The following is a 26,277-nucleotide window of genomic DNA, read 5'->3' as shown; positions in this document are numbered from 1 at the left end:
TTTTCGGCTTAGCTGTAGACTTTCATTAAGTTTTCTCCGCTGCTATGCTAAGCTGTAACACACCGCGGCGCGAGCACAGCACACTAGCTAGTGGTGCTGGATAAATTGTCACCGGGCAGCACAGGTGGCCTACTTTAGTTCCATGTTGTAGTTCTGTTATTGCATCATCAAAAACAGAAACATTTCAAAGCGAGACTGAAGTTTATGCATGTTTTAAATAAAAGTAACGTTTATAGATTTTTAAGACCTTTCAAAACTGTATTCAAGACCTGTAATGAGATTTTAGGAGAATTTAAGACATTTTAAGGCCTTAAATTCAAATAATTGGATTTAAGACTTTTTAAGACCCCGCGGATACCATGATTATTAGATAGATGTATTATTGCAATATTGCACCTGTTGTGACTTCTTATGTCGTCAACAAATTCAGATACACGCAGTTTACTTGTGAGCTTCTGCTAGCCTACTTTATTGTTTAGGGTGTTAGCATGGATGTATCCATGGGTGTAATTTTTGAACTTCCTATATCCTTTGTATAGAAATAAGTCACGTTCGCAGCAGTAGCTTATTATTATTATTATTATTATTATTATTATAAAAATAATAATAATAATAATGATGATGATGATGATGATGATGAACAATACAGAGATACAGAAAAAATGTTGTCAGGCAAACAAGAGAGAGAAAAACAATGACAAAAATTAGCAAATAATAAATATTAGTTAAAAAAGAAAACAAAAGGCCTGGCTTCATTTATATTCAGAGCTTCTGGAACATCAGAGTTATTACATTAGAAGAATGTAGCATAAAAGCTAACAGATAACATTGAAATGTATATAACCCCCTACTAATGAAGGATAATCATAACATCAGGATCATTTTGAATCCCATTCCGGCCAAAACCCCTAAGGCACCGCGCCACTGCTTTAACGCGCCCAGTGGGGATTGCCGCTGGGAAGAGGTCGGAGCGAACCGTGCCGATGTCGTGCCGCTGCTGTAACGCGCCAGGTGGAAATCAGGGGTTAGAGCCACCAAAGCAGCTGCTAAGCAGATAATACTTTTGGGGGGCTTGTTTTCCTCAACCCAATATAGTGCCCTTAAAATTGCCAGCAACTCTACAGAGAAAACTGACAAGTGATCTCACATACAGACACATTGATCTACTGCTGGCCACATATACTCCTAGCCCAGTCTTCCCAGACTCTTGGTCCTTAGAGCCATCTGTAAAAATCTGGATGTATTCATTAAACTGGTTAAGGCATCCTAAGACTTTTTCAAAAGGGATTATTTTCCCCCTCTAGCAGGTGTAAATACACCTCAGGGTCTGGAAGAAGTCAGAAGGGTATTGGAGACCAAGTAGTTCAACTCACTGTATCGTTCGGCAACAGTAAAGTCCAGCTTTTTTCACCTCAGGCAGCTGGCTAAGGTGAGGCCTTTTCTCTCTCATAAACACTTTGAAACAGTAATCCATGCCTTTGTTACATCTCGGCTGGATTACTGTAACGCTCTTTATCTTGGAGTCAGCCAGTCCTCCCTCTCACGTCTCCAGTTGGTCCAGAACGCTGCTGCTCGCCTCTTAACTGGAGCACGTAAGAGGGAGCACATTACTCCCATTTTGGCCTCCCTTCACTGGCTGCCTGTGCATTTTAGAGTCCATTTTAAGATTCTTTTATTTGTTTTTAAATCTTTAAATGGTCTTGCCCCGCCTTACCTCTCTGAGCTTCTCCATCCTTACACTCCTGCTCGGTGCCTCAGGTCAGCTGACCAGCTGCTCCTGGAGGTACCGAGGTCTAAACGGAAGCTCAGAGGGGAAAGAGCTTTCTCCATTGCTGGTCCCAAACTTTGGAACGCCCTCCCGCTTCATATTAGACAGCCCCCCTCACTGTCCATTTTTAAAACTCATCTTAAAACACATTTTTATTCTTCTGCGTTCAACTCAGCATGAGACTCTGCTCTTGTTTTAGTGTTTTATTGTTTAAACATTTTTATTGTTTTATAGTTTTATTGTTTTTTATTATTTAAACATTGTTACTGTTTTATAGTTTTATTGTTTTTATTTTGTCTCCTATGTTTTATGTGCCATGTTTTATTTATTGTACTGTTAAGCACTTTGTACCAGCTATAGCTGCCTAAAGCGCTCTATAAATAAAGTTGAGTTGAGTTGTCCAATCCTATTTTTATTGCCAGCTGCTTAATGAGATATAAGAAGTTTGATTTCCTTTCTTTACCTACAAACTCCCAAGAGTCTTCCAAAAGACCTTTTGCTGCAGAACTATTATTCCCCCCCTGAGTTTATTCCAGTAGTGGAGCCCCATTTTATTTCTCCTGATTCTTAGGGGAAACTCTCCCATTTCAACCAGTAGAGCAGGAATTGGGGTGGACCTCAAGGCTCCACAACACACTCTTAAAGCTTTGGCCTGGACCCGATCCAATTTGCAATGAACTGATTTAGCTGCTACACCAAATATCACATTCTCATAGTCTAAGACAGATCTTATCATGGCTGTATAGATCATAAACAAGGTGTCCCTTTCAGCCCACCAGTCACTTCCAGCCAAGCTACAAAGAATCTTGATCACTTTTTCACATTTAAAAACGATTTTATCTATATGACAAGTCTTTCATCCATCCATACCCCAAGGAATTTAAAAACATTAACTCTTTCTAGTGGGCAGTCATACAAAGAGATACTAAAAGCAGAAATAAACCTCTTATTACCAAATAACATAAATTTACTTTTGGAAGTAGAAATCCTAAAACCCCACTTATTTGCTCACAAAACAGTCTGATCTATAGCCTTCTGGATTTGACTGAAAAGGTGATCAATATTTCTTCCTCTCTTCCAAATGGCACCATCGTCCGCAAATAGGGATTTCTCGGAAGATGTTGTTGATCATTATATTAAAAAGTACAGGACTGATGACTGAACCTTGGGGAGTACCATTTTCAGCTGCGCTTCTGAGAGCTGGTGTGCTGAATAGTACTGGCCAATCACAAGCCTCTGTCTTCTGGGGGTGAAAGTTCACTCTGAAACATCGCGGCTGACAAACAACGTCAGAAAAGAGGATTTCAATCGGCTCTTTTACAGCAACTAGGAGGTTTTTGACCATAAAAACAAGTTAAGACATGTAAGTAGACCTCCATAACTAACATTTATGTGCAACAGGACCACTCTATGTGACCTTTAACTAATCTGTTAGTAACCATTCTTTCCATGATTTTACACAGGACAGATGCTAATGCTATCGGTCAGTAAGAAGAAGGACAGGAAGGATTTTTTCCTGGTTTCAGAATTGGAATTACAACATCATGTTTCCATGTTTTGGTAGTTGACCCTCCTCCCAACCATAAAAAGAGCTAGGATTTCTTCCAGAGAAATATCATCTAACTTTTTGAGCCTTTCGTAGCAGATCTTATCTTGGCCTGGGGTGGTATTTGCCCCTGCGAGAAGAATACATTATAGGGATAACTTTCCTCACTAACATAATCCAGTTTCCATCCTCTGACTTCAAGGTTTCCTCCCTCAACTTAATATTCTCAACTCCAAGAGAATTAGATTTATGCACCTCCTGGAAAACTTTAATGCACATGCTTGCATTTTCTTTATTTTTTAACAGCCTCAATTCTACCATCGTTCAGGAGTGGTATTGTGGGTCTGACCACTTTTCCTGACATTTTGCGAATTCTGGACCAGACCTGTCAGATTGGTGAATGGTGTTAGAGTACCACCTCCTCCAACTCTTCTTTTTTAGCTTCTTTTATAGTTTTCCTTGCAAGTGCTCTACATTTCTTGAAATAGCTTGCTTTCTCATTTTTATGGCCTTGTCACAGTCTCTATTCCACCAAGGAACAATTACGTGTTCCTTAGGGGCCCCTCTACAACCTTTTAACTTGGTTCTGGCATTAAAGTCACTTACTCAGATAACCGGGGACCCAATCCTACTCAGAATTTCCTCTAATTCAGCCAGGATCAGGCTTGCAAGGGTTATAAAAATGTACTAATCTTATTTTTCCCTGAGAAATCCAAACTTCTACTACTAAGCATTCTAGGTTTGGGTCATACTCACATATTTTATATTGAATCCTTGATTTAACAAATCACACACCCAACACCCTGCTCTATCGGCTCTATCTTTGCGCAGGCATGTATACCCTGGGATTACAAAGTCCAGACAAGGCCTTTGGATGCCAAAGGAATGGAAACATGCGGTGGTGGTCCCTATCATGAAGCCAGGCAAAGAGGCATCTGACCCTAGCTCATACTGTGCTATTGCACTCACAGCAGTGCTATGTAAAATGATGGGGTAGAGGAAAGGGGGAACACATGGGGTTTCAAAATATTTGCTTCTAAGTCTTAATATATAATATTTGGTTTTAAAAGGAAGCTGCCTAATATTGGCTTGTATATGCACGGGTCCCCACTTTATCCTCCACTAGAGGGTCGCGGGGGGTGCCTTGCCCATCTCAGCTGACATTGGGCGATAGGCGGGGTACACCCTGGACAGTTCGCCAGTCCATCACAGGGCCACATATAGACAAAAACAACCATTCACTCACACTCTAACACCTACGGTCAGTGCCCAATTCACCTAATCCCCATATCGCATGTTTTTGGACTGTGGGAGGAAGCCAGAGAACCCGGAGAAAACCCATGCACACACGGGGTGAACATGCAAACTCCTTCAGAACGTCCCCAGTCCCTGCCCTACTTACTGAAATGGGAGAAATGCCCTTATGGTTAAGGCACATTAAATTAGGCTTGCAGTATTGGGTAAAACTAAGTGGGTGTTATCAAACTTTCCCAGTAAAGTGTCTGTTACAAGAGTCTAACGGAGGCAATAAGTATAAAACATTCTAGTGTTTTATAAAATAATAGAACATCTAAATTCAATTAGAGACAACACTTTTGATTATTTTTACAGATTAATCTAGAGATCCAGTTAGTGGGAGAGCTGGGTTTGGGATGTATGCAGCTTGGGGTGAAGATTGGCCGGCGCATCTCAAATGGGAGCTCTGTTTTTACAGAATTAATGGTAATAATCTTATGGGCTTTAAGATGGATTGAGGAAACCAGACATACACAGGTTATCATCTGTTCTGACTCTGCAGCTGCTCTGGAAGCGGCCATATGGAAGGGGGAAATCTAAGGTTCGACCCGATATTGTTATCGACATCCTAACTTTGTTTTTTAGAATCGAGTTTAGATCCGACATCACCTTTTGCTGGATTCCGGGACACGCAGGGGTTGGGGGGAATGACCAGGTGGATCAGATTGCAAAATAGAGTTTGCGTAGAGAGATAGATGTTCATATATCCTGGGGGAGAGTGGAGTTGAGAGAAATAATTAAAGAGGGCTTAATGAAGGAATGGCAGAAAGGGTGGGAAAAAAAGAAGGGGTAGACACTATTTCTCTTTACAAACCCAAGTTAAAAAATGATGTACCTGCACTTTTCAGTCTCATAGGGACTCAGTTAAAACTGTGTAGACTAAGACTGGGTCACTGTGGGTTAAATCACTCTTTGTTTATTGTAGGAAAACGGGCGTCTGGTCTATGCGAGTGTGGGAGTCCTGAGACAGTAAAACATGTTCTTCTGGAGTGTAGAAAATATAGAACAGAAAGACAAAACTTGTTTGTCAGACTGTTATGACTTGGAGTTCAGGCTTTTTCTTTGCTTGGTCACGCCATAAATTGATCTCCAAGGAAATTTTGCAATTCCTGTGCAATACAGGACTATATGTAAAAATCTAGTTCATCATCTGACCTGTGGAGGGCAATAATACACTAAACGGCGTCTAAACTGCCGGAATTGGACAGGAAGTAGAAGAAGACATGGACTTCCTACTTTATTTTTTATTTATTTTTTTAAATACTTTTATTGAAGTTCAAACAATAACAATTACAGGATATATCAAATCTCTACTTCACATTAATATAAGCTGAGATGCAAAAAACAGTAAACAAAAACAAAACAGTGTATAAATTGCAAACAACAATGTATAAAATTGCAAAACAGTGCAAAATACATACAAAGGGGCCACATTTTAAAGAATTAAATTCTCCCAAGGGAGGAGCTGTTCCATATCTAGGGTTTTTCTCCTCCAGATTTCTGATAAAACTTGTTTATATACTGTATTTCTGTCTATTATTGTTTGTTTTATGACAATTGCACACCTAGTTTTCCATAGTTTTGACCCTACAATGCAGATGACCAACTGCAGGAGGTCCTTATGTTTCTGGTTTATTTATTTTCTGAAGCCGTTCAAATGACTGACATATGTTTCAACCAATCACCGCACCTCACACCATCTATGGCCACATGTTCTTTCTAAACGTGCCTGTCCAATCAGAATGCGCAATGAGAAGGGGGCGTTACCCGAAGCAGCAACTCCAGCCGTACGCTGTTCGCTGTCCAACGAGCGAGTACTATGCTGGAATCTGTTTCACCAATCACCCACTGTGTCTGAGTCAAGGTGCGTCCGTGTACAAGAACAGAGACTACCGCTGCAGCTGCTGCTATCACTGGAAAGGTATGAATGAGCCGGAGATGTATGTCCTCGGCTGCCTTGTATATGGACTTTCGGACTCCTTCACTTTAATTAAAAGAACAAGAAAAAAATCCCTTTACTGCATGTGTGTATGTCGTAAATTAGCTGCTACGGGGCAGTGGACACGGCTAGCTTAACAGTAGCACGGCACAGCTTATTTGCTAACAGCTAGTTCGCTAATATAAGTCCGTGCGGATGAATGAGCTCCGTCAAGTTATCGTGCCTCGTCCTGTTTCAGCTCTGGTCGGACAATTCTCCGTCCTCACTGTTCCGAAGCTAGCTGCTGGCCTAGTGGAGAGGTTACTGCCGGTTGTAATAGCACTCGGAGAGGCTAAACTGAAGTTGGGAGCGGCAGTGACTGTCAAAATGCCGTGGCACGACCCCAACCAATGTCAGTTTAAGTCCGAATGAGTAAACTTATCAGCTGTCAGAAATGCACTTTAAAGAGAAACTACACTGCTAATTATTGTGCTCAGTACATTGGCCGCAGGGACTCACCCTTTAAAAAGCGACCCAATTCAAAGGGTTATCTGTTGTACGTGTAATTCCTGGTGACTATATTTAGACTTGGACACCAGATTTTTTTTAAGTCTTTCATGTCACTACTGTTTAGTGAGCATTGTACTGTATGACAAATGGTAAATGGTTTGTAATTATATAATGTTTTTACAGCGCTTTTCAAACCCAACCATTTATGTGATAGAGAGAGATTGTTGTTGTTGTTGTTATAATTTTTTTTTTAACAGCTAGACAAATGTATTTTCTTTCTGTTTTTACCATCGCAGCTCCATTCGCAATGTCACACAAATGACAAAATACAACAAAGGCACTTAAAGACACCAATTAGACACATTGTAAGTAACGGCACAAAATCTTCACAGCAAAGGGACATAAATCAAAATGTGTTTGTCCTTGATTTAAGTTTTTCATTAAGATACCTACAAAAATGAGATTTAATTAAAGCGGACCTAGATCGGAAGTTCCAATTGACGCAGTTTTTTTGGTGTGTATCTGCGCCATTACGTCGTTTATGAAGCCCCGAAGGTTCAAAACAAACAGTTTAGCCACAGCAGAGAACACTGTGTTGTATTGTAATCTCAGGCTCAGCGAGATATTTCTGAAAAAAACCAGGTCATGTAAACAGCATTTCTCCTGAACAGCGGATCCTCCCTGTCAGGTCACTAGTCCGGGCACATTCAGTACGCAATGTACGCAACATTGTACCGCAGAAGAAGAACGTCCGTTGTGGAGGTGTTTCGCTTGCGATAGTGTCTTCTGACTCTGGGTCCAAGTCCTGTAAGCGACTGCGGCGGGGGGGGGGGGGGGGGGGGAGCCATTTTTAAACCTTGTTAAAACAATGGCCGTTTCTCAATATCCACACTTGTCCGTATGCGTACTCCTGTATTTGTGAAGACGTCATCAGCCTCAGTCCAAGTTCTGTTACAATTCTCCAACAGCGGGAGTGTTCTCGCTCCGCCTATTTTACCAAGTATGCATCGGGTGGTGACTTGAGTGTACTTGGGAAAGCCATGTATCCCAGAATGCATTTCAGCCGAACAGAGCAGGATAAAATACTAATATAAACCTGTAATAAATATTTTTCTGTGTCCCAGAACGCAGTTTTAAAATGATTTGGGTCGAGAAATTTGTCATTTAGAAACCAAACGTGTGGTTTGGGTAATAAGATATTGTTATTGTGACAAAACAGAGTAACTATCCCAAAACGGTACAACTTTATCAATAAAGTGGCTTTAATTTACGAGCATTAGGATCACTTTCAAAACAAATGTCCTGGAGTAATGGCAGGAAGAACACAATAGGGCTCGATGATCCAAGTTCACGAACTTCAATAATGTGTGTCCACCATTAGCCTCACGCAGAGCGGTACACCGGCAATGCATGGACATCACCAGGTTGTCGATCGTGGAATGATGCACATTCAGTTGTGATCATGTTGAGTTGATTCATGATTTGTGACAAAAGTCCACATTTTGCTGTGCCCTTTTATTTCCCAGACCATAAGGAGTGTCTGTGTACTGCTCACGCATATTGACCACCACTCTGATATGCTCCATGACTTTCGTGAGTTGAAATACTGGGTTCGAGCAAAGCAAATCATGCCACCACAGAGCAGCGTTACCTCGGCCTGTCTTGATGAAATGATCCACTGGACGGCATTCATTAGATACTTGGTGTGATTGATAGATTTGTTGTTGATGCGTAGTTTTGTTTTTAATGCAAACATTTTGACCTGACAATGTGAACGTTTGTATAATATAGCTGTCCCAAACGATTAATCTAGCGATTATTTTTTCGATTAGTCGACTAATCTAATGACTCATTTTACGATTATAGTGTGCGTGTTTGTGTATGTATGTGTTTGCGAGATCCCGTGATAAACTGTGTGTATAAAGGAAACAACAACACAGCTTCTTTCATTCTCCGACGTGGAAGAACTGTTGGGGCCAATTCCGATGATGGCTGTTTCTTCGCTTCCGAAGATCACTGGGAAGGTTGTCCTCCTCTGCATGCTGTCCTGTGGCTGTATAGCCCAATCCTTGATCTGCACACTCTGCTGCAGGCCGGGCATGTACCCATGTTCCCGAGCCGCCTACATGCAGAGTTGAGACTGCGACTCCCAGTGCCAACTAGCACCTATCGGTTTGCCCCTTCTCCATCGATGTAGGAATTTCCTTCCCACCTGCGCTCTGCTGCTTTAAGTGAGGATCAGTGCGTGCCAACCAACCTCACTCTTTAGGCCCAGGGACACTGCCCAGGGACACTCCACAGTGGCTCAGCAGGCTGAGACGTCTGTGGCGACCGCAAGGCTGTAGGTGTTACCCGGACCCTCCTTTAGCGACTATCCAATCTCCACCCCCTCTTTCGAGGTTACAGGGTAGGAAAGTTGCACCTACCCCAGGACTAGGAAATTGGTACATCCGGCCTCTTGCACCATGTCAAGGCGGAAGGGTCGGGAGCTGATGTTCGGCCTTCCAGCGAATTCCAATTCCTATCTTAACCCCCAAGCTCAACCCTTAATCTTAACTGGCCCTCAAAACCAAGTGTTGAGGGTTATTTTGTCACTTAGAAATGGGACACCCCTTAAATGCAGATGCGTCTATACTAGATGATACTCATACAAATACCACAACCACAGACATATTCAGATGACAGTTACCACACACCACGGCTTATTGAAAAGTAAACGATAGCAAACGATTGCATGTCCGCACCGGCCGGCTATTGACAAAAGATCGTAAAATAAAAATAAATGTTACGCAACAATGACGTCAGTAATCCATAGTATGGGCCTAAACTAAGATAATACAATGGTTTTCATAATTTTTATATCACTATTAACAAAGAAAATACTTAATTTGTAGCGTACTTGTTTCGCTGCTTTCGACGCCATCTTTGTTTTGTGAAAACACGCAAAGCATTCTGGGTAGCCCGTGCTCCCAAGGGTGGTCTCAGAAAATCTCAATATTGAGGGCGATACAGCCCTTAAACTTGGCCCTCAACTTAATTTTTCTGAGAATCGGGACAGCGCGCATTTTTGAGATTGAGGGTTAATCTGGTGTCATTAAAGATTTTATGTTTCTCCACATCAACAATCAGTCTGCTCCTCAAGGCAAGACGACCAACTTATTCAATCATAAAGTGGTCTATGTCCAGGCAATAAAGCTCATCAGTCAGCGCCACCGCAACAGTCCTCTGTTAAGGACCCTTAACAATGCTGTCCCTTATCGCACCACATCCCGCAGACATCAAGAGATAGTGGAGGCTGTAACGTTTATTAAAAAATATGGTAGTGAAGGACGCATCAGTACCGTAAGCAAACCCAGGATTCAAGACACATGTTAAGACGTCACGTTAACATTTCCAGGCCTGTATGATGAATGTTATGCTGAAGTATTTTGTTTTGATTTTGCCTGTGTTATTGTGTTAGTGTTGTCAGTGCATGTTGTACATTGTTGCAAGTTGTGCAGCAGTGCAAGTAGATTGGTTATTTATTTCTATTTATTGTTTTTATTGCTATCATTATTTTAATTTACTATTATTATTATTTGACTTATTTACGTGTTACTAATTTATTTCTGGCTGTTCTCTTAAGTTATATTTAAAGTTGAGTTTTGGTGGTTCAATAAATACTCAAGTTTTGAAATCAATGAATAATTGTGTTTATTAATCGTGATTTCAATATCCATCAAATTAGTTGCGATTATTATTTGTGCCTTAATCGTCCAGCCCTAGGAGAGATTTCTATCGGCTCATTTCCAGCAATTAGGAGGTTTTTGACCATAAAAACAAGTTAATGTTTCTAAGTAGGTCTTCATAACTCGCATATATGTACGATAGGACCACTCTATGGGAGCTTTAAGCATCGACTTGTAACTGAATTGACAACTATTTCAATCATTGGTTAACTGGTTTGAGAGTTTTTTGTTTATTTTTTTGATTTGTCTTCTTTATATTTTACGGTTTATTTGCTCATTATAGGAGAGAATACATTTTAACTGAATAATTTGGATTTATGGACAAAACAAGACATGTAAGAACATCATAATGTCCAGTTTTGGGAAGTCAGACTTTGCATAATGTATTTCTGCTTAATTCAGCAGGGCATTAATTGTCTAATTTTCTATCTATTTCTATTTTTCTATCTATCTCTGTCTTTTACTTTATAAAAATAAATGTTTGCCTGCTCACTTTACAGTTTGTGGAATCTTTGTTTTAGGGAATTCAATGAAATTCTTTTTCTGTGTGCGTGTGTTTCTTATGTGTGTTAAGAATACTGTATGTCTGGCATTAAATATGCCTAACCCCACATTGCTCCTGGAGGCTGTGTGTGAATGGTATAAAATGAGTGATAGAAAAGTACACTACACATAGATGAGTGTGAATGGGTGACTGGCAAAACTGTAGTGTAAAGCAGCTTTGAGTGGTCATCAACACTAGAAAAGCGCTACATAAATACAAACCATTAACTTTTTCTTAACCCAGTTGAGCATGTTCTCACTGTTATAATGTGTCCTTTCTACCCAGTTATCCGCCCAGCACCATGGGAAAGAAGAGTCGAGTGAAGACTCAGAAGTCAGGCTCAGGAGCCAGCGCTGTGGTTTCACCTAAAGAGATGTTGAACCTCATCTCTGAACTGCTGCAGAGTAGGTTTACTTCAAATGTATACCATCCAGTCAATACAGTCAACATGACAGTAATTTGGTCGCAAAACTCCTGCATATTCATGCCAGTTAATTGTTTACGTATATACAAAAGTCACATATGTGTATCATAAAATTTGAAGTCACAGAATGTTTTATCTACCCTGTAAATACAACACAGAAGTTACAAGTTCAGAAATACCTTATTACAACTACACAAATCCCAAGCTACACCTCACAAATGAAAATCTTCATACATTCACGGTTTTGCTACTGTCACCACAGTATATTTGGTGGTGAACACCTGTAAAGAAATGGGGAAACGGTTTACAGTTTTCCTCATTTGGTGCAAATCACACTTGCACACCTGTTTTTCACTATGTGAGGAAATTTTGTACACTTGTAAACGTATGTTGCATTAATTCCCATGAAATGAATGCAACATAAGTGGTACATCTGTGGAATATTGTATAAAAATATTGTATTTATTTATCTATTCGCTATTTGAGCATTTTTTTTTTTGCGTTTGCATTACTTGATAACTACAGCTGCTTGTATCTGCTGCGCCGAGTCTCAAGCTATGTTTTCCTCGGCTCTTACTTTTGCACCATAGCTGACAGAGCTTTTCCACGACTGAGTAGACTATTTCGAACAGCTCTTTTAAAATGGCGAGAACCGAGTTGCAGTTGCTAACTGTTCGTTTGCGAGCCGTTCTTTTTTTTATATGCAAATTGTCCATGCTGCCTTCACGTGGCATGTGAACGGCTTGTGACATCTTCTGTATCAACTTGGGGGAGGAGCCGAGTGCACAGCGCAGCCGGAATGACTGACTGAGAACTCAAAACATAACACTGCCTGCCACATTGCTGCCGCTGACAGACAGAAAGGGAGGAGATGTTTACACTTAGTTATTTCAAATTAGTACTTTGTTATTGTTTACCATTATGTTTGCACCTCACTATTGTTTACAGTTAGTTTTTTCTGTATTCCTGTACTTTACTAGTTTTTTTTAATTTTATATAATTTTTCTTATTTATTATTCTTACATATTATTTAACATAAACATATTGTTTTTCGCATTCTTGTATGGAAACATTTTTTGTCAAAATAGTGATCTCGCTGTCAAAGCATAGCGGTATGGCACCACCTTATGGGATGTTGACTATGAAAACACAAGCGAAATGAAAATACAATCTATATTACAGAACAACTTCCACCAATAAAGTATATATTGGTGAGATGTGTGAGTTTGAATCATTCTAATTAAGACATGACAAATACTTTGCTGTATTTTCAGGTCAGTGTCTCTCAGTGACCGTGTGTTTGTCTGTGTGTTACTGAGGTGGTTGCCCTTTGTTTTTCCCAGAATGCAGCAGTGCAGCTCCCTCTGCTGGTAAGGAGTGGGAGGAGCACATCCAGATCAGAGGCTTGGTTGAGAAGATTCGAAAGAAACAGAAGGGTGAGGACGTGTGCACATCTTGTAACATATTTTAAATTTGGACTTAATGAATTACATTATGCTATTTATATGTGTGTATATACAGTGGTATGCAAAAGTTTGGCCACCCCTGTAAATTGTCATGATATTCCTTTATAAATCATTGTTATATAATATAGGAGACAAAAACAGTAATATTTGAGAAGTTAAATAAAGTTTATATGATTTAGAGAAAGTGTGCAAGAATTATTTAAACAAAATTAGGCATGTGCATAAATTTAGGCACCAAAAAAGAAACATTTTACAATGGTTTTCATAATTTTTTTTTCTCGATTAACAATGAAAATACTTAATTTGTAGCGTACTCGTTTTGCTGCTTTCTGCGCCATCTTTGTAATGGCAAAACACGCAATGCATTCTCGTTAGCCCTTGCTCCCAAGGGTGGTCGCGAAAAATCTCAATATTGAGGGCGATACAGCCCTTAAACTTAAACTGCCCCTCAACTTAATTTTTCTGAGAATCGGGACAGCATTTGCACTAGCGGGAGCACGCATTTTTGAGATTGAGGGTTAAGCAAGGAATTTGAATTCACCCTTTGTGTTTCTCCTCTTTGCATCTTCTCTGAAGAGTGGCAACATGGGAGCCTCAAAACAACTCTCAAATGACCTGAAAATAATGATTGTTCAACATCATGGTTTAGGGGAAGGATACAGAATGCTATCTCAGCGATTTAAGCTCTCAGTTTCAACTGTGAGGAACATTGTGAGGAATTGGAAGACCACAGGCACAGTTCTAGTTAAGGCCCGAAGTGGCAGACCAAGAAAAATCTCAGATAAGCAGAGGCCAAGGATGGTGAGAACAGTCACAGTCAACCCACAGACCAGCTCCAAAGACATACAATATCATCTTGCTGCAGATGGTATCACTGTGCATCGTTCATCTATTCAGCACACTTTACACAAGGAGATGTATGGAAGAGTAATGCAGAAAAGGCCTTTTCTCTGCACAAACAGAGTCGCTTGAGGTATGCTAAAGCACATTTGGACAAGCCAGCTTCATTTTGGAATAAGGTGCTGTGGACTGATAAAACTATAAGAGAGTTATTTGGGCAAAACAAGGGGCGTTATGCATGGTGGAAAACAAACACTCCAAGCATTCCAAGAAAAACACTTGCTTCCTACAGTAAAATTTGGTGGTGTTCCATCATGCTGTGGGGCTGTGTGGCCAGTGCAGGGACTGGGAATCTTATTAAAGTTGGCGTCGCATGGATTTCCACTCAATATCAGCAGATTCTGGAGAACAATGTCCAGGAATCAGTGACAAAGTTGAAGTTGTGCCGGGGCTGGATCTTTAAACAAGACAACGACCCTAAACACTGCTCAAAATCTACTAAGGCATTCATGCAGAGGAACAAATACAACGTTCTGGAATGGCCATCTCAGTCCCCAGACCTGAATATTTTTGAAAATCTGTGGTGTGATTTAAAGCTGACTGTCCATGCTCAGAAACCATCAAACCTGACTGAACTGGAAATGTTTTGTAAAGAAGAATGGTCCAAAATACTTTCCGACTTTATTTCACTTCTCAAATAGCACTGTGCTTGTCTCCTATATGATATATTTAACTGACATTTCTTATCCAAAGAACCAATGATTTATAAAGGAAACATTCTATATACACACATATATATATACACACACACACATCTATGCATATATAGCAAACGTAAATATACATATGTATATATACATATATATAGCATACGTAAACGTATATATATGTATATACTAGGGCTGTCAAATTGCAATTTTTAATCAGATTAATCACAGGGTAGCTTTGGATTAATCACGATTAATTACCATTCGTTACTATGCCAGAAAAATTCTAATTTTCTCTTTATATTGTTGTAGGAATGGAGAGATAAATAAAGTATGTGAAAATATAATTGTAAAGAACAATAAAATACTGTAAATAACTTTTAAAGAAACCTATACAAACTTAGTAAAAACATTAACATTACATTGTAAAGAACCCACATTATAAGACAATATAAATATATAGAAAAAATAAAATACTGTGAATAACTTTAAAAACAAAGTTGCCTGCCTTGCCTGTTCATAAACTGCACGTCTACCCTTAACGCAATGAAAGTGAGAATGTGAGTTATTGCGTTAAAAAAAATTAACGTGTTAATTCCACAAATTAATCATCCTGCGTTAACGCGTTAATTTGGCACCCCTAGTATATACTTATATATACACGTGTGTGTATATATATGTATATATACGTATAGATGTGTGTGTATATATATATGTATATACATACACATATATGTGTGTATATATATATATATATATATATATATATATATATACACACACATTAAGACAATTAGAAATATTATATCGCAACAACTAAATACTGATACCAAGGAAATACTTGTCTAGTTCAGTGAGATTGTGATAAGGAAACTGTGTGGAGAGCAATTGTTTTTTGTATGTTCAGGTTTGTCAGTTGTGTTCGAGGGCAGCAGAGAGGACTACTTTCCAGACCTGATGTCCTGGGCTAAAGAAAATGGTGCCTCATGTGACGGCTTCACTGTGACCAACTTTGGCACTGAAGGCTACGGCCTGCGCGCCACCCGTGACATCAAGGTGAGTCCAACACTGATGACGGCTTCATATTTTTTGTCACTTTTTGTAAGGATTTTTAAAAAAAATATCTTTTTAAGTCTGCAGTTAAATGCTGTGTCAGATCCACTCAGTAGGGAATTTAACCCGCTACTGACATGCTTTAGCACTTAAGTGGTTTGAAGTGTGTACAATTCATTATGAACCAGCACATTACATTTATTTTGAGGTTTTTTTTCACTACCCACCCCTATATTTGTGTGGGTTTGTGTGTGATGCAGGCAGAGGAACTCTTCCTGTGGATTCCCAGGAAGATGCTGATGACAGTGGAGTCAGCCCAGAACTCTGTACTCGGTGAGAACCTTGTCATATTCTAAATATTTGTCAGGGAACTTTTTTTCTTGATGCAAATCTCAATTTAATGCAGTGATAACTCAATGGATGACTTGCTGAAGTGAATGAATAAGAATGTGATGAGTGTGAAAAGCCTGCAATCTCACACACACACACACACACACTCTCTTTCAGTGGTAACATAGGAGTCTGCTCTTCTTTCTGTTCTTCTTCTCTACATCATTTCCACATCTTTAGGAATTTTGAATGAAGTGGCAGAGCTTTCTGTGGGAATTTGCATCGATGATATATATGAAGATATAGCCTTCGTGGAGTTTGCATGTTCTTTCCGTGTGTGTATGGGTTTTCTCAGGTTTCCTCCCACAGTCCAAAAACATGCAGGGATTAGGCAAATTGGACACTCTAAATTGACTGTAGGTGTGAGTGTGAAAGTGGATGGTTGTTTATCTCTATGTGGTGCTGTGATGGACCCTGTGTCAGCTGGGATTGGCATCAGCACCCCTTGCAACCCTCACCCAGGAGCTGCTTCTTTATCATTAACAGTAAAGTCAAAGAAGACAAGAACATCAGTTTTGTGAGTCTGTTCACTGCAGTACAATGTCGCCATGTAACTAACTGTAATCAATGTGTCTCAGGTCCCCTGTACAGCCAGGACAGAATCCTCCAGGCCATGGGCAACGTAACACTGGCTCTCCACCTCCTTTGCGAGCGGGCCAACGTGTCGTCACCATGGCTGCCATACATCCGCAGTCTTCCTCAGAAATATGACACGCCACTGTATTACCAGCAGGAGGAGGTGGAGTTGCTGCTGGCCACTCAGGCAGTGCAGGATGTTCTGAGCCAGTATAAAAACACAGCACGCCAATATGCTTACTTCTACAAACTGGTGCAGGTAGGCAACACACAAACATTGTTTCTTTTTTTAAAAAGAGACTGCTGTCTGTCAAGCTGTTGTGCTGACCAGGAAACCTGCTAAGCCCAGTGGTAGGGCCTCTCGGGCAGCCCACCGGCGGCCCACTGTGTTTTTGTAAAACAAAAATTTAAAAGTTGACAGGAAATTTGAAATTATGACTATTATGGGTTGTTATAAAACTTTAACACCAACTATAGAGTCTTACAAAAAGACACGATTGAAATTAAAATCAATAATATCAATTGTTTTCACGAAAGAAAAAAAATCCTAATAAATCCTTATTAGGTCTGCATGATTTAATTCCTGTCTCGGGCAGCCTGTTCAGTGCAGGGTTCATTGTTGCACACAAACCTTTTTAGCAGACGCACAGCCGGATTTCAGCTGGCGCTATGATGAAGAGTGAAACCGCCCATAAAAGGCAGAAAATGTCCAAAGTGTGGCACCATTTCACGCTTAAAGAAGAAGCCAACAAGGTGCAGTGTAACCACTGCAAACGACAGCTGGCGTACCACAACAGCACGTCCTCAATGATTTAGTATCTGAGCCGAAAGCATCCAGTTGCTAATGCTAAAGCCGCCGGCACACGCTAACATAAACATTGATGCTCACTGATTTGAAGCTCCCATAGAACGGAAGTGCCGATTAAAGCTGTTTTTTTTTGGTGTGTATCTGAGCCATTACCTCGTTTATGAAGCCCTGAAGGTTCAAAACAAACAGTTCAGCCACTGCTGAGGACGCTGTGTTGTATTGTAATCTCGTGCTCAGCCAGATCTCTGAAAAAACCTGTTCTGGTTACGTAAACAGCAGTTCTCCTGAACACCTGGTCCTCCTGCTCCGGGCACTAGTCCGGGCACATCCGGTTGTGTACATTAAACCGCAGAAGAAGAATAATGTCCGTTGTGGAGGTGTTTCACGAGCGACAGTGTCTTCTGACTCTGTGTCAGACTCCGGCTCAAAGGTGTAAAATGGACTGTGGCGGGGAGTCGTGACAAAGCCATTTTTAAGCATTGTTAAAACAATGTTTTGATAATGAGTAGCAGTGCATCCACCCTTTTAGAGGGGGAGCTGCGCTTCTGAGAGCTGGTGTGCTAATTACGTCACTTCCGGGTATTGGCCAATCACAAGACAGTTGGGAAAGCCCTCACTGGCTGGCCAATCACAACACAGTCTGTCTTCTGGGAGTGAGATTTCAGTCTGAAACTGTGCAACTGATGAGGGCTTCAGTGAGGAGAGATTTCTATCGGCTCATTTAAAGCAACTAGGAGGTTTTTGACCATAAAACAAGTTAATGTATGTAAGTAGACCTCCATAACTCACATATATGTGCGATAGGACCACTTTATGGGAGCACATACCCACCCCTGTGTTAGGTTACCACACCAAGGCTGTGTCAGTGAACATTCTTACAAAGAAAGAACGCACCAGTGAGCTCAGCAACACCAAAAGACCTGGAAGACCACGGAAAACCACTGTAGTGGATGACAGAATTCTTTCCCTGGTGAAGAAAAACCCATTCCCAAGAGTTGGCCAGATCAAAAACACACTCCAGGGCCCGTTTTTCAAAAGGTTTAAGCTGGATAAAATTGATCCGGATTTGGTAATCCTTTGTTTTGCTATCCATGATCACATAATCTTACTTTTGAGCCGGGTTTTCAAAGCAACATCGGATTGAATCTATCTGATCGGGATAGAAACTTTAAAGGATCACCAAATCTGGATAAGCTCAAATAGGATAGGAAATTAACAATTTAGAACTATAGAAATGTAAAGAGCAACAAGTAGAATAGCAACGCAACTGAGAGTTTAAATGGAGTTCTTAAGAGGCGCTTTGGATGCCTTAACTACCTGACAGCGGAACCACAGAGAGCATGTTATATAACCCTTGCCTGTATTGTCCTGAACAACATCGCTACCAAGTGCAAACAGGATGTGCAACAATAGTTACACACTATTTCTGATTAGGATTTGTTTTGGATTTCAAAAACATTGATATCATTGGCATTGCTTTGTTATTCTGTTTTATCATTGCATGCATCACTAAAAAATATTCTAAAAAGAAAACTAAAATATTTTTAATTGTGATGAATACATATGAATTAGTGACAGAAATAAATATATGAACGTTATATAGAACGTTATATGGCTGCATTATTAACCAGCAAGAAACAGCAGACGAGCGCAAGAGTGAGCAATCATATTTTACGAGCATCGGTGATCGCATCACAGCCGAACAGAAAAATTGCTGCTAGTCAGAGAGGAGACGAGAGAGAGCGCAGTTGAAAAAAAATAGTATACTGTAGTTACACGTATATATATATATATATATATGTATATCAGAGGTTGCGCTAGACTTTTTTGTTGTCTGTCATTTTGACTGACAGGGTCATAAAAATCCTGTCATAAGCTATTTTTACCGGTCACTTTAATTTTTTAAATGATAATAAATATTCAATAGCATTTAATTTTAATTAATTTTTAATTAATATTCAGTCCAAAAAAGCTGAACAAATAATCCACACAGTGGATACACACATCAAGCAGAATATGAAGAATATGTAACTTTTTCTCCGCAGTAACAAAAACATCTGACTTTGGCCCCAGTAGCTACATATGAACAATGAATAGTGAAATATGTGCGGGTCACAGACACGCTCCAAAGCCTCCTGTCCATAGCTCTTTAACGCGCTGTCAGCACCGTCCTCAGCCAGGAGAACTCCCGCTCCCACTGAACTCTGTACTCCCGCCTCACCTCCTTGCTGCCGCTACCTCGCTCCGCCGAGGCCAAGGGCTGAGTTTGTCCTTCATCTTCATCCTTCATCATCTATCCCTCTTTTTTCACCTCTTTTATCAACATCGTTATTGGGCTTTTTAAAGAAACTTCTGACACTCAACTGCCGTGACATTTTTCTTCTTTTTTACTTTTCTTCTTCTACAAGAGCCAATTACTCGTAATATGCTCTTCGCCACCAAGTGGTCAGGGGTGTGAATTGCAATCTGTCAAAATGACGGATGGACCTCAGATTTTTCCGTCGCCGTTTTAAAAAACTGGTCAATGACGGAAAATATTCGGTTAACACGACCCCTGATGTATATATACGTGTGTGTGTGTGTGTGTGTGTTATATATATATATATATATATATATATATATATGATATTACACTTTGTATGTGGGGGTCAAAACCCTCCAAAACTAATTCAGGAATAGAGAATAAGCAACATGCTTTGGAGTCTGTTAGTCTGTACTGTTCGTGTACACTGCAGTTCTGGTGAATCTCCACAAGGAGGGAGTGTTGTGTTGTGTTTTAGATGTTTAATCAATCACATACATTCTCAAGGCACTGTACATAGCCTTGAGATAATGTATGGGTTGGGTCAGTCACCCATTACTGTTGGTTTCACTATTGTGATGCTGGGAGCTGTCTTAGTGCTTTGGTGCTGAACACCCTTTTATGACCCATCATACAATGTTTATGTGTTATATTCAAACTACTATTACTACTGGCTAACAATCATTGGCCAAGCCATGCCAAACAACCATTAGATCTCCCATTCTCTTCTTGGCCTCCCAGATTAATAAGTTGTGTTTGAATTTACGTAAATGCAAGGACCACATATGACTGAAAGAAAGTTGTTTTTACTTCACATCACAAAACCGATGGCACACACAAGTAAGTTGCTATTAACACTGTTCTTACATTTATCACAAGTATGAAATTTCACACGTCTTGTATTTATTTGATGATCACGTTTGGACTTCATGTCATTCAGAGAACTGGAGAAGGCTATTGCTAGAGTAAATGTGCAAAATGAGGGACTGAAAGTAGGAAATGTATTCACAATCAGAGTATGTCATGCATAATGTCTTAATTGTGGAAGAAATGTGTATTGTCATGTGGTAGAAAATCATCCACATGATACACACCAAAGTAAAATTTTGGAATAGGCAGAAAATTCCATGAAGTTTTTAACTGACAAATCTGTCAATGTCATGATAGAGCTCAAAAGAGAGCTCAAAAGAGGGATGAACATTCCAATATTTAAGTAACTAAATCCCTAGACCATCTTTTTTTCAGGGTGTAAATCCATGTACTGTATATGGGTACCTCCATCCATCCATCCATTATCTACCGCTTTTTCCTCCACCAGAGGGTCACGGGGGTTGCTGTGCCTATCTCAGCAGACATTGGGCGATAGGCGGGGTACGCCCTGGACAGTTCGCCAGTCCATCGCAGGGCCACATATAGAGACAAACAACCATTCACTCACACACTCACACCTACGGTCAATTTAGAGTGACCAATTCACCTAATCCCCATATCGCATGTTTTTGGACTGTGGGAGGAAGCCGGAGAACCCGGAGAAAACCCACGCACACACGGGGAGAACATGCAAACTCCTTGCAGAAAGGCCCTTGTTCCGAAGTTGTCCCAAACGGGGCTCGAACCCAGGAACCCGGGTCTTCTTGCTGCAAAGGCAAGAGTGCTAACCACTACACCAACCGTGGGCTATATGGGTACCTAATAATTAAAAATTTAATTTACTGATTCAGGTGCAAATCTTCACTAAATGCAAAGTAAATTGTTTTTGGGGTTTTTTTTGGAAAAAGAAATTATCAGGAAGTAAGACCTTACAAAATTGACTAAACAAAGTCCTAATTGAGCTGAACATTTTTAAATTTGAATGTTGTTTCTATGTTGCAGTTGATATATCCCACCACCCACTCCTGTGTGCTCTCATCCAAGTTTCCCCGCTTTAAATAGTCACCCACACGGACAGATGTGTTCAACGGACACTCTTGATATGAGTCCATGTCTATATTAGATACCTTAGATTCTTTGAGTTTGACTTTGACTGTTGTAGTTGCATGTGAAAATCTCATGTCCTCATAGTCAGGCACACGCACAGTCAGAGAGGTGAGGTGATGGAGGGAGTGAGCGTATCCTGTCCCCTCATCTTTGATAAATCTCCTTTCTTAACACAAAAAACACTCCTCTCCATACCTCCTACCTCTTATACACACACACACACACACACACACACACACACACACACACACACACACACACACACACACACACACACACACACACACACACACACACACACACACACACACACACACACACACACACACACTCACTCCTTGTCCTCTTCCTCCTCAGACTCAGATGACCGGGCTTGAAAATTAGCTTGTCACATTGGCTTTGAATTGAATTGACCTGAATGTACCTTTGTCAAAAACACCCCTCCTCTCTCTCTCGCTCTCTCTCCCTCCCTCTGGTTTTTCTCGGCCTGGCTATGCTGCAGAGCGAGCTGGTGCTGAGCGGCTTGACTGTGATAGAGAGCTGAACCAGTAAGGTTCTGGTAAAACACAGGGTGCTGAAGTGGAAGAGATGGAAGAAAGTGTGAGTCAGTGGTGTGTATGCAATGGTGAGTGTGTGAAGCCCAGATGGTTAACGCATATGAGGCACAGACGGGTAAATTTGGCAAGAGACAGACAGGTTAGAGGGGTGAGACACAGACACACACAGACGTCTCTCTATCATCTCAAACCCTATCTTGACTTCTTTAAAATTTAGAGCAATAACACTTGAAAAGATAAACTGGTTAAATGTTGGTGGTTAAGGTGAAAGGGCACTGTCATTTTAAGTGTGTGTTTATTGTAAGGTCTTGACCTTACCCTGTAAAGTGCCTTCAGATAATGTATGTTATCATTTGGCATGAAACAAATAAACTTAAAATTGAATTGTCACACAAAAGTATAAAAAGGTTCAATGCAGCAATGTAATGTTCTGTTAATTTCAGACAGCTATTCAGCACTATGACTCAAAAATAGATGTGCGTGAGCAAATATACCATCGACTTTACACACACACACACACACACACACACACACACACACACACACACACACACACACACACACACACACACACACACACCTATACAGTGTAAGGACATGGCAGCTCCCAACATGCCAACAGATATGACATTGTTCAAACTAAAAATTCAGTACATATTGTATATTTCACAAATATGTTTTCTCTCACTTTACGTCACTTTTATCACACTGATTTAAGTGCAAGTGCGTATCTTTCTTTGGCTCTAAAAACAGGGTGAAAATTAATTATTGACATTTGAGACTGAATTCATATTTGGACAAGCGCATATTTGTATTGGCGGGACCTTGATAATGAAATCCACTAACAAATGGGAACATAATTTCATAAAGTAGTCGACAGAATGTTCTGAAGACTTGAAACAAGTGCTTGAAACTGTTGACTCCTCCGAAAAATGTGTACTGATATTACAAAGCATGTTAGTAGTAGAAGCTTGTTTTCTCATAGACTTCAATTATTTTTATGGTTATCATTAAAAGGTGGACTCTCACTCAAGTGACAACATTTTTAGTTCCTCCTACTTCTGAGGGTTCACTTTTCAAACCAACTCATTTTTTTATAGGGTTGTCAAAGTTAGGACAATACAAGACCTTGACGTTGTTATGTCCCTATTGTCATACCCAAGTCTATGCCCAATTGCCCATACTACAAAGAGTAATTTTCATGAAGTGATTACCAGTAAATAATGGTCTCACTTACCAAAAAATGTCTCCATTGTAAGGGTGTAAAGACTCTCAGATAGATTCAGCTCTACCTTCAACCCAATTCAAGTACATATCCACACTGCCTACTGTGGCACATGATGGATGACCCCTGTCTATTTATCTTTTATTTACTTGCACATTGATAACATTTTTTAAACCTGTGTCCAGTCAATGAATCTTTCACTTCAACAGAATTTTACTGATCAAAATTGTGACTACTGCTGCAACTAACAATTATTTTCTTAATCTGTTAATCTCTGAATTAATGAAGTAATCATTAGATAAATAAAATGTTGATTGAAGATGATGAATGATGAATTATTTTTGTCTATAAACCAACATTATTAAGTTTTCATGATTTATTTGTTATGTGAAACAATCGAACCAGAATATCTAAGAAGCTAAAAATCATGGAGCTTTTTTAAATTTTTAACAAACCCTGATTATTTGATAATATTTGATAATACAAATACAAATGAATTGTCAACTATTTGATAATACAAATAGTTGACAACTCATTTTGTAATTGGTTTATCATTGCAGCCCTAACTGTGGCTTTATTTGTAATGTTTATTCCATCCTTTTCTGCCAAGTATTATGAATACTCTGACACTACCGCTAGTAATGGAAATTTAGAATTTATTTAGGAGTTATGTGTCATTATAAATTAGTTCAAGCTTGATTTTTGGAAAAAGTAACAGCCCTAGTAAGTGTAGACTCTTACAGCCCTTTAATAACTCTGTGGATGAGGTGTGGGAGACAAGAGATCACTCTGGTTACCTGGAACGTCCACCACAATGACCTCATACCCCATCCTCTCCTGATGGGACCGAGTCAAACAGAGCACAGATAATTGTTTTTGAATGTGGTCACTTTGGTTAACTTGACTAGCATGATCCCTCCATAGTCACCTGTAGAGATTAATCAGTGTCACCTCTGGACATGCTGTAGAAATGCACCACACACACACAGAGCAGCTATTCAGAATCCAGAGAAGAAATATGATGTGACCTCTCTATTTTACCCTGAGGTGTTTGTGTATGTGTGTGTCTTTAGGAGAGGTCAATCGATGTAAGGAGATAAAACATCCTACCACCAGTTTTTAGCCCATCATCATACTACATATATTTGAATTGTTGTGTTGTGGTTGTCCAGTACAAGGGACTCCATGTGCTCCAGTTGGTCTATTTGGCTCTTCAGATAGGTGAAGTCCTGCAGTCATGATGGTCTTTCAACTGCTGGAGCTCATCTCTTCAACTAAATCATTCCCAGTACCATCTTTCTGAATTTGGGGATATCCAGCAGGGATGTTCTTAAGCTCTCTGGGGCCTATGGCCTGGTGTCATTGTCCTGTGGCTGTGTCAGTTGTCCATTGGCGGCCTTCTTCCAAAACGGGGCCCTAGGCTATTGCTTAGTTTGCCTACCTGTTGCAAGCTCTTCAAATTAGTGATGCTCCAAACTCGTATATCGGGTTGAATCCAATACAGTTGTGCTTATAATATTTGAAGCAAGCGCCTTCTTGGCCGAGAATGGCAGAAACATTTAGATGATCATGTAGATGAACAACAATAACACCCAGAATGCACTGAGCTCGCTGCCCTACAAGCCCACTCCTGCTACAGCCCTAGGCCACACCCACTGCTTCCCGAAGTTAGTTAGAGGGCAAGCCCTGCAAACATACACATTCGCGTGATAAATTAATTGGCACATCCAACTTTTGAACTGCTCGCGTTTTCTCTTTATCGGCTTTTCAGAAAGTCCTGTACTTCACCTGAAGTTATTTGTGGGATTTTCTTTGCATCCCAAACAATTGTTGTGGCTGAAATTTTGGTTTGTCTACCTGACCGTGGTTTTGTTTCTCAATCCTTTGATATTTTCTTGTATCCCTTTCCTGTTTTATAGAGTTCAACTACCTTTTCCCACAGATCCTTTGACAATTCTTTTGCTTTCCCCATGACTTGGAATCCAAAAAAACGTCAGTGCAGCACTGGATGGAAGATGCAAAGGTCTGTCAGGAGTCCAGGAACTCATTGACCTTTTATACACACCCATTAATTATAAGCAAACAGATTATAGGTGAAGATGGTTACCTTTAATATCCATTCAAATCTGTTTGTGACAAGTTGTGTTCATGTTATCAGGCCAAATCACTAGGGTATGTAAACTAGGGATGGATCCGATCCGGTATCGGGTTCGGATTGGATCAGAAATATCCACACTCCTCCAAGCCAGGGTTTACATTAGCCGGAATATGCCGGTTTTGGCTGTAGAAAGTAATCGGCCAAAATGTTTGGTGGAAAGAATGCCAAATAATTAAATCAATGGTTAAGGGGTCGTCCACATGGAGATGGTATTTTAGGACCTGAAACGGTAATATTTTTCTTGCACTGTATTTAAGGATTGAACATCCACAGCTCGTCTGTGACTTTTTGTGTGTGCTGCTCTGCGCTCACCGTGTGTGTGTCAGTGACTCTCTGCCCGCAGTTAATAAAGTTGGATGGATCTCACTCGTGCGGCAGAATTGTGTGTTCTCATAGTAAGTAGGTTTTTGACATAAAGTTGCTAGATTTGTCACTGTTTAAAAAAAAAAAAAAAAAAAACTCACCAAGGGTCTGTAAAGTCACT

The 26,277-nt window shown here is 40.1% G+C and overlaps 1 protein-coding gene across 2 annotated transcripts in view; it reads left to right on the top strand.

Moving 5' to 3' along the window:
• Positions 1-6,453: 6,453 nt before the first annotated feature.
• Positions 6,454-26,277, top strand: part of setd3 (SET domain containing 3, actin histidine methyltransferase) — a 46,240-nt gene continuing 26,416 nt past the window's right edge. For both annotated transcript variants that reach the window (XM_083907453.1, XM_083907452.1), the window contains exons 1-6: positions 6,454-6,531; positions 11,596-11,714; positions 13,078-13,170; positions 15,655-15,803; positions 16,061-16,133; positions 16,769-17,025. In XM_083907453.1, coding sequence (XP_083763579.1) covers positions 11,612-11,714; positions 13,078-13,170; positions 15,655-15,803; positions 16,061-16,133; positions 16,769-17,025 — 675 coding nt within the window. In that variant the 5' untranslated portion in view covers positions 6,454-6,531; positions 11,596-11,611. The remainder of the gene's footprint in view (positions 6,532-11,595; positions 11,715-13,077; positions 13,171-15,654; positions 15,804-16,060; positions 16,134-16,768; positions 17,026-26,277) is intronic.

This window comes from Microchirus variegatus, assembly GCF_963457635.1.
Source record: "Microchirus variegatus genome assembly, chromosome: 21".
NCBI lineage: Eukaryota > Metazoa > Chordata > Actinopteri > Pleuronectiformes > Soleidae > Microchirus > Microchirus variegatus.
Note: the sequence above shows the minus strand (reverse complement) of the source record. Positions and strands in the feature narration are given on the sequence as shown.